Source organism: Gopherus flavomarginatus, chromosome 1 (genome assembly GCF_025201925.1).
Source record: "Gopherus flavomarginatus isolate rGopFla2 chromosome 1, rGopFla2.mat.asm, whole genome shotgun sequence".
Taxonomy (NCBI): domain Eukaryota; kingdom Metazoa; phylum Chordata; order Testudines; family Testudinidae; genus Gopherus; species Gopherus flavomarginatus.
The window spans coordinates 225,790,197-225,799,262 of NC_066617.1; the positions used below are offsets into that span (position 1 = coordinate 225,790,197).

The following is a 9,066-nucleotide window of genomic DNA, read 5'->3' on the forward strand; positions in this document are numbered from 1 at the left end:
TGTATGTAATCCCCAGGTTTCTTTGTCACGTGACCTTCAGCCTTATGCTCAACAACGAGTCAACATAATGTCTTCACTAACATCCCGGTTTAAAGACATTATGTCTCACTGTAGCTTTCTGGATGAAACTGCCAGCAATCTTATTTACATCTAGTTCCCTGATATTGTCTTGATGCAGGTTAAGGACAGCTGGGTTATTCAATTGTGTCTGTCCCATTGATGACTGGAGATAATGAGAGAGAGAGAGAGATTATGAGTCTGCTCTACAGCCTTAGCTAACAGGAATATGGTTTTTAGGTCATGCGGTAGAGACTCATGCACTAAGCTCCAGGGGTCCCAGGTTCAATCCTACCCATCGACGACTGGGTTCTGTTGACATTATATATGGGGACTCGTCTGGGATTTCAACTGGGAAGTCTCTGAAGCTCGAGACGTGCTTCCTCATCTAGGGGAAGTATGTAACCCACACACCTCTTAGTGCATGAGCATCTACCGCATGACCTAAGGGCCATATGCCTGTTAGCTAAGGCTGTACAGCAGACTCATAAGGTACATCTACACTACAGGATAAATTCGAATTAGCTAAAACCGATTTTATAAAACAGATATTATAAAATCAATTGTGCGCGTCCACACTAGGCACATTAATTCAATGGTGTGCGTCCGTGGTCCGGCGCTAGCATCAATTTCTGGAGCGGTGCATTGTGGGTAGCTACTGTAAAAGAATGAGGCCAATAACGTCGATTTGCGTCCACACTAACCCTAAATTGATATAGTAATATCGATTTTAGCGTTACTCCTCTCATTTTGTAGGAGTACAGAAATCGATTTAAAGAACCCTTTAAATCGATATAAAGAGCAGTGTAGTGTGGACGGGTGCAGCGTTAAATCGATTTAATGCTGTTAAAATCGGTTTAACAGCGTAGTGTGGACCAGGCCATAATCTCTCTCTCTCTAAGTGGTCTTGGTGGCACTAGATGGGACACAACACCACACCCAGGAGGTATGTGGGTTATATCTCCATTCTGAATATGAACCATGTGACAGGGTGCTGGCTAAGGAAATTAGAGCCAAGCCCCTGCCATTTCAGCTCCAATCAAGAAGGAGGAATTGAGCTGGCTGAGTAAGCCCATGCCTGATTGGCAAATGGGGGACAGCGGCTGGCCTTATTAGCCAGGGGCTACATAAAGGCTGGCAGGAAAGAAGCTGGGGAAGGAAAGGAAGGAGCCAGAGAAGCAGAAGGAGTAGAAGCTCTTCTCTGCTGGCTTCAGGAGCTTGCTGTCCCTAAGGCTGAAATACTGAAACTGTTTGTAGCTACAAGGTGGTGGGAAAGTATACTGTAAATAAACAGAATGGGTGATTGCATAAACACTCAGGTCTCTGGCTGGTTTGTCGGTGCAGCAGAGGCAGAACTGAGAGCGGGGGCCTAGCGACACCTTGTTATACGTCGGGACTTGTCCGGAGTCAACAGACATGGCTGCAATGGCTCCTAAAGCAGCAGGAGAAGGTATTCCCTGCAAGCAGGAGCAGTTCTAAGCACCAGCAAAGCAACCACCTGCTTGGGGCAGCCCATTTGCAGGGGCAGCATGAGAGCTGAGAACCAACAGGGGGCTCTGGGAGCTGTAGTTCCTTGGTTAGCTCCCTGCCTTTAGAGCCCGCCCTGGAGCAGGGGAAGAACTACATTTCCCAGCATTTGCTGCTTTTACATTTCCCAGCATTCCCTTGGCCACTACCAACTGGAAAGGAAGGAGGGGGACCTCATGCGGCAGCCTGCTGTGAGTGGAGAGTTGCACTGTGAATGGCAGGGACACCATATTTTAACATTCAAAAAACAGGACACTCCACGGGGAGGGACAGTATCCCCGCCCTGCTGCCATCCACTCCCCCTGACTGCCCCCCACAGAAACCCCAACCCATGCAACCCCCCCCCCCGCTCCTTTTCCCCTGATTGCCCCCTCCTGGGACCCCTGCCCCTAACTGCCCCCCAGGACCCCACCCCCTATCTAAGCCTCCTTGTCCCCAGCTGCCTCCTCCTGAGACCCCCCCAACTTCCCCCCAGGACCCCACCTTCTATCTAAGCCCCCTTGTCCCCAACTTCCCCCCAGGACCCCACCCCCTACCTGTCCCCTGACAAACCCCTGGGACTCTCATGCCTATCCAACTGCTGCTTGTCCCCTGACTGCCCCCCCAAACCTCTGACCCATCCAACCCCTCCTGCTCCCTGTGCCTGGACTGACCCCCAGGAACCGCCTACCCCTTCTCCAACCCCCGCAGCCCCCTTACCGTGCCACTCAGACCAGCATGTCTGGCTCCGCGCAGCGCCACACATGCTGCTGCAAACATGCTGCCGTGCTCCCCCGCGGAGCCCACAGTGCCCCCCCTACACCCAGCACCTGCCTTCCAGATTTGAACACCTCAAAATTCAGGAGTGCTCAAGCTCAATTTGGGCAGATGTTACTTCATTTCTCCCAAATCAAATATACTGATCCACTGTAACTTGCTGTAGAAAAAGTAGGATAAAGTTGAGCAAGAAATGCTTCCCAGTGGTTATTGGGACTGGAATTGCTATTTTCAACAGCCATTGCCGTTTTTTTTTTGTTTGTTTGTTTAAAAGGAAGACAGTGAAATTGCATTGACAAATTCCCCATAGAAAAAAAGAGTGGAACAAAAGAATAAAAGGCACCTCAACTTTTCCTCATTTATGGAGGACAGTCTTATAATATGCATCCAGATATCCTCCAATCACACAAGCAGAAAATTGTTCCATTTTACTGCAGCTCTGTAACCATATGGGAACCAATCCTGTCTGTGTTTTGTGCACATCGAAAATTCCTGCTGAATGACCCGCCCTGGGAGCCAGTGACCCAGGGCTGCGGCGGAAGGAGGGTGCAGGTGGGAGGGGAGAGGCCAGGGCTGGGGCGGCAGGAGGTGTGTGTGGGGGGCATTGGTGGGAGGGAAGGGGGGAGCCCAGGGCTGGGGCGGCAGCAGGGTGGGGGGAGGACACTGGTGGGGGGGGGAAAGGGGGAAGCCCAGCACTGAGGCAGCAGGGGGTGTGGGTGGGGTGGGGAGAGCCCAGGGCTGGGGCAGCAGGGGGCTGCGGGGGGGAGCCGAGGGCTGGGACGGGGGGCAGCCAAAAATTTATTTGCTTGGGGCGGCAAAAAATTTAGAGCCGGCCCTGCCTGCAAGGCTTCCAGCAGTCCTACCAGGCCAAGAGATAGGCCTTGCTAACCTGGTAGGCAGAACAGCAAAAAAGCCTACAGGACTTTATAAGAGAGCAGGACACCATGCAGCAGCAACTCCTGCAACGAATGGTGAGTCCTGCAATAGGGGATGGCACCCGGCCATCTGATGTGGGACTCTTTAAAATGGGCCAGTCAGATGAACCGGATGCCTTTCCTACCTGGCAGGTGAAGCTCAAGCAGCCTACATGGCATTGAGAGTCAAACAGGCCCGGAACCATGAAGTGGTGAGGGCGGCCGTCCTATATCGGGTGGGCTTGTCAGTGGAGAAATACCACCAAAAGTTCCAGTTGGCCAGAGGATGGGGCTCGTGCGGCCCTAGGCATTCACCCAGAGAATGATGTATTGGGCCACCCACTGGCTGACGCCCAAGACACAAATGGTGGGGGAAATAATGAATGTGTTAGTCCTAGAACAATTGTGACAGGGCCTCCCTGAAAATATCTGAGTCTGGGTCAGGTGACACCAGCCATGTACTGTCGATGCAGCGGTCACGCTGACTGAGGAATACACAGAGGCAGACATCCCTCTAAGGGAAGGCTGACCCTATAAAGAGATAGAGTTGGGGAAGAAGCTGAGGAAACCCCTCTCCAGAAAAGGCCCAGAGAGGAAGAAGGAGGAACCTTGAGGAGTTCCCAGTAAAGCCAGCAGGATCATTTGCTGGTAGTGCAGGTGGCCAGGACATAAAAGGGAGACTGCCCTGATATGGAATGTGATTGGGCTGAATTTTGCAGCTGAACTAATGATGGAGCGCAGGAAAGGGGGCAGAGGCTGTCCACCATCCCAGTGAGGGTTGGGAGGAAACCCCAAAAGGGCCTGGTGGATACAGCTCCAGCCTGTTCGTTCATCCAGAGGGGCTGATAAAACTGCACTGGATAATTCCAGGTGCACAGATGGCCCTGGAGTGTATCCACGGGGAAAGGAAATACTGCTCGATGCCAGGTGCCCCAGAAGTGTGGAGCAGATTTAAATGGAAGCAGGTTGGGATCATAGAGGGGTTACTATGCCCCATTGTATTGGGTACGGACTGGGGCTCTCTCCCCAGAGGGAAAGGGAAAGCTTCCCCAAAGAAGCGGGCAGGGACCCCTGGACTGGGAAGCCCCAGGGAGGAAGAGAAGCAGGGTCCTCAGGGAAGCAAACATGGAAACCTTAGACAACAGAGCCTAGATAGGGTAGGCAAAGGGGAAGGAGGTGCAGGGGAGATGGCCAGCCCAAGTCCTTTAGAGGGATAAAAGGGGCAACTGAAGCTCTCCACAATGCAGCTCCCAGGAGAAGGATGGGACTGACCCTGACCATCTACCCGATGAAAAGGGGATAACAGAGAAGGGACGCCCACAGGGTGCGACTGGTGTGATTATCTGTGGGTGGCGACAGAGCTATGGGGGCATTCACCCCCCAACACACAGTGTACTTTCTGCAGGTGGGGGATGAAGGAAGCCCCCAGAAATGACACCAAGGATCACTCCAAAGAAGGGGCAAGACTCCTCTGGATGAACCCCATGGGCAGAGAGGACGAGGAAGGATGAACTGGGTGGTTCATAAGGGGGGGGAGGTGTGTACCAGGGTGCTGGCTAAGGAAATCTGAGCCAGGTCTCTGTCATGCCAGCTCCAATCAAGAAATGGGAATTGGAGCTGGTTGAGTAAACCCAGGCCTGATTGGGAAATGTGGGACAGCTGCCAGTCTCGTTAGCCTGGGGCTACATAAAGCCCAGGAGGAAGGAAAGAGAGGAGCCAGAGAATTAGAGGGAGTGGGAAGCTCTTGTTTGCTGGCTGCAGGAACTAGCAGTCTGTGGGGCTGTAAGACTGAGGGTATGGCTACACTTGAAATTCCAGAGTCCTGCCGTGGCAGCGCTGCGAAGTGTGAGTGTGGTCGGAGCGCCCGCGCTGGGAGAGAGCTCTCCCAGCGCTGCACGTAAACCACATCCCTTACGGGTGTAGCTTGCAGCGCTGGGAGCCGTGCTCCCAGGGCTGCGGCACTGATTACACTGAGGCTTTACAGCGCTGTATCTTGCAGTGCTCAGGGGGGTGTTTTTTCACACCCCTGAGCGCGAAAGTTGCAGCGCTGTAAAGTGCCAGTGTAGCCAAGTGAAGCTATTTGTATTTACCAGGTGTGCTGAGCAAGTAAATTGTAAATAAAGAACACAGGTGATTGCACCAATGCAGAAGTCTCTGGCTGGTTTGTAGGTGCAGCAGGGGCAGAACCGAGGAGGGGCCCAGGGACATCCTGTTACAGAACATTTATTCCTACCCTTTGTTTCCTATCTCTAAATTGGAGTGCCTGGGAATGTTTTTGGGATCATCCAAGGATCCTTAATTTAAGTTAATGACAAGCCTTTTGCTATCTTAATCACCCTGCCTCTCTTCATAAACACACTCCCTGCCCCAAGGGTAGAAGTTGTAACAGCACAGAACTCATCACGTTCCACACTCAGATTCTAGTTCTTGGGTGTTAATCTGAATGTTCCTGGCCCTGTGTGACTGTTTGTGTGGGAGAAGTTATGGGTTAATAACTCTAAGGCCTTGTCTACACTACAGAGTTGCAGCGCTGGTGAGGGGGTTACAGCGCTGCAACTTAGGTGGTGTACACACTTGCACAGCACGGCCAGCGCTGCAACTCCCTGGTTGCAGCGCTGGCTGTACACCCGGTCGAGCCTCGGGTGTAGAGGATCCAGCGCTGGTGATCCAGCGCTGGTCAGCAAGTGTAGACAGCCACCAGCATTTTTATTGACCTCCGTGGCATAAGCAGGTATCCCAGCATACCTTAGAAGCCTCTCTGGTAATCATGCAAACTCCACTGCCCTGGGCTCACCTGACCCCTCCTTTAAATGCCCCGGGAATTTTAAAAATCCCCTTCCTGTTTGCTCAGCCAGGTGTGGAGTGCAATTAATCAATCAATCACTCAGTGACCATGCCTCCACGCACCAAACGAGCCCCAGCATGGACCAATGCAGAGCTGCAGGACCTCATAAGTGTTTGGGGAGAGGAGGCTGTGCAAGCACAGCTGCGCTCCAGAAGGAGAAATTATGATACCTATGGGCAGATATCGCAGTCCTTGATGAGAAGGGGCCATGAACGGGACGCGTTGCAGTGCAGGGTCAAAATTAAAGAGCTGAGGAGTGCTTACTGCAAAGCTCGTGAGGGAAATCGCTGCTCAGGAGCTGCCTCCACAACCTGCCGTTTTTACCAGGAGCTGGATGCCATACTTGGGTGTGACCCCACTGCCAATCCTAGGAGCACGATGGAGAGTTCAGAGCAGGGAGAAGTGGGGGAGGTTGTAGAGGATGGCGACAGTGAGGCTACTGGCGTGGAGGGAGACACCCCGGAGTCCCAGTACACATGCAGCCAGAAGCTCTTCTCAAGCCAGGAGGAGGCTAGCCAGTCACAGCAGCTGGAAGTTGATGGTGAGGAAGAAACTGAGGATCGTGCTTGGGGTAAGTAGATTTTTATGTTTTGGGAGAGGAGGGTTTTGGTTATGGCTGCCTGCATGCATGCCTAAACGTGGAATAGCCCATTGATTTGCTCTATCACGTCTCTGTAATCTGCCTCGGTAATCTCTTGAAAAGTTGCAGCAAGAACGTTTGCAAGTTGCTTTCTCAAGTTGATCGGGAGAGCCACCGTGGTCCCTGTCCCGGTCAGGCTAACTCGTCCGATCCACTGTGCAGCGAGGGGTGGGGGGACCATGGCTGCACACAGGCAAGCTGCATAGGGGCCAGGGCGGTATCCACATTCCTGTAGAAGACCCTCCCTCTCTTCCCAGGTAACACGCAGCAGTGATATGTCTGGCAGTAGGAAACCCTGTTGAGAGTTTAGGGATACTTTAGTGCAGGGCACCAGGTTCGCGTTTCCCCAGCCCATGGCGCTCTGTTGTTAACCCCCCCCCCCTTCCCAGCACGTAGCCAGCCACGCGGTGTGCTCCGGTGTTCCCCACCCCCCCTTCCAGCACGTAAGCATCCACGTGGTGTGCTCTGGTGTTATGCACCCCCCTCCAAGCAGGCATCCAGCACCGCGGTGTGCTCCTGTGTTCCCCACCCCCCCCTCCAAGCAGGCATCCAGCACCGCGGTGTGCTCCTGTGTTCCCCACCCCCCCTCCAAGCAGGCATCCAGAACTGCGGTGTGCTCCTGTGTTCCTCACCCCCCCTCCAAGCAGGCATCCAGCACCACAATGCGCTCCGGTGTTCCCAACCCCCCCTCCCAGCACGTAAGCATCCACGCGGTGTGCTCCGGTGTTATGCACCCCCCTCCAAGCAGGCATCCAGCACCGCGGTGTGCTCCTGTGTTCCCCACCCCCCTTCCAAGCAGGCATCCAGCACCGCGGTGTGCTCCTGTGTTCCCAACCCCCCCTCCAAGCAGGCATCCAGCACCGCGGTGCGCTCCAGTGTTCCCAACCCCCCCCTCCAAGCAGGCATCCAGCACCGCGGTGCGCTCCAGTGTTCCCAACCCCCCCTCCAAGCAGGCATCCAGCACCGCGGTGCTTCCCCCCCCTACCAGCAGGACGGCGTGAACGCGGACCAAAGAACAACCCCCCCCCCAAGCAGCTCACCACCTTCCTGTTCACTACTGTCCCCTCTTCAGGACACCAGCTACCTCCTGTACCCATTGCTGATAAACCCCAGTGACCCATTGGTCAATTCCCACTCCCAAGGGGAAATCGGGGCAAAACCACTCACCCCATTGCTCGCCATGACTTAGCTTCCCTGCCCTCTCTGTGTTATGTGAGGTATGTGAGAAGGATGCTACCAAAAGTCTAAAAAGTCCTTCAATGTGTGATAATAAACAATGTAGCCTCTGTGTATTACATGGTTCTATCTCTCTTTTTTCTAGTGACCTTGACTACTGCAGCCAGATCACCGGCCTCACGTAGGTTGCAGAACTTGAGACGGAATCCTAGAAAATCAAAAGAGGAATTGATCAAATCTGTTATGAGCCACTACAACAGAGAAAGTAGGAAGACACAGGAATGGAGAGAGAAGATGTATGAATGGAGACAGAGTGTACATGAATGGAGGCAAACAGAAAGCAGGAGAAAAGAATTGTCTGCCAAAAAAACCACAAAGCAGATGATAAGCCTCCTGGCTCGCCAAACTGAGTCTTTCGAGTCTCTTGTAGCCATGCAGACAAATATGTACCATTGTAACCCACAGCCCTCCCAAAGCCCTCTTCCTTGTTCCCCAGTATTTCCACAAAACAACTTTCTCCAGCAGCCAGTTCCTTATTATCCCCAGCTGCCCCCAACACCTGTACGATCACCTACCAGCCCTGATAACTACAATTCTTACCCTGTGCACTCCACCCCCATTACTCTGCAGCATAGTAATCCTGAAGTGCAGCAGACATTGAATAGTGATCAAAATAGGACATATTCAAACCTGTGAATGTACAGTCCACCACCCCAACCCCCTTGCCTGTTATGTACTGTATGTTGAATAAAGGTTTTTTTTCTTTTTCACTACGTTATATTATTGCTGGAAGTGGTAAATATTATACACCAAGGTAAAGCAAAGCACATCAAATGCATCAAACATTACTGTTGGCTCTCAGCATCAGATTGCTCCCTTAAGGCATCCCTAATCCTTGAGGCCCTTTCCTGGGCCTCCCTATTAGCCCTGCTCTCTGGCTGAGCAAACTCATCCTCTAGGCGTCAAACCTCGGAGGTCCATTCCTCACTGAATCTTTCACCCTTCCCTTCACAAATATTATGGAGGGTACAGCACGCGGATATAACAGCGGTGATGCTGCTTTCCACCAAATCTAGCTTCCCATAAAGACAGCGCCAGCGGGCTTTCAAATGGCCAAAAGCACACTCCACAGTCATTCTGCACCGGCTCAG

General features: G+C 52.8%; 1 protein-coding gene across 1 annotated transcript; it reads left to right on the plus strand.

The window, feature by feature from the left end:
- Window positions 1–5,963: 5,963 nt before the first annotated feature.
- On the plus strand, window positions 5,964–8,693 carry LOC127043016 (zinc finger and SCAN domain-containing protein 29-like). The gene is made up of 2 exons (XM_050936693.1): window positions 5,964–6,670; window positions 8,061–8,693. Exons 1-2 carry the CDS (start codon window positions 6,148–6,150, stop codon window positions 8,609–8,611), a joined length of 1,074 nt encoding a protein of 357 aa, XP_050792650.1. The 5' UTR covers window positions 5,964–6,147; the 3' UTR covers window positions 8,612–8,693.
- The last annotated feature ends 373 nt before the right edge of the window (window positions 8,694–9,066 follow it).

Bases quoted from the DNA above. Each gene is read 5' to 3' on its own strand.
- LOC127043016 (XM_050936693.1), top strand. From the start codon at position 6,148: ATGCCTCCACGCACCAAACGAGCCCCAGCATGGACCAATGCAGAGCTG. The intron at 6,671-8,060 runs GTAAGTAGATTT...TCTTTTTTCTAG, and splicing joins AACTGAGGATCGTGCTTGGG to TGACCTTGACTACTGCAGCC.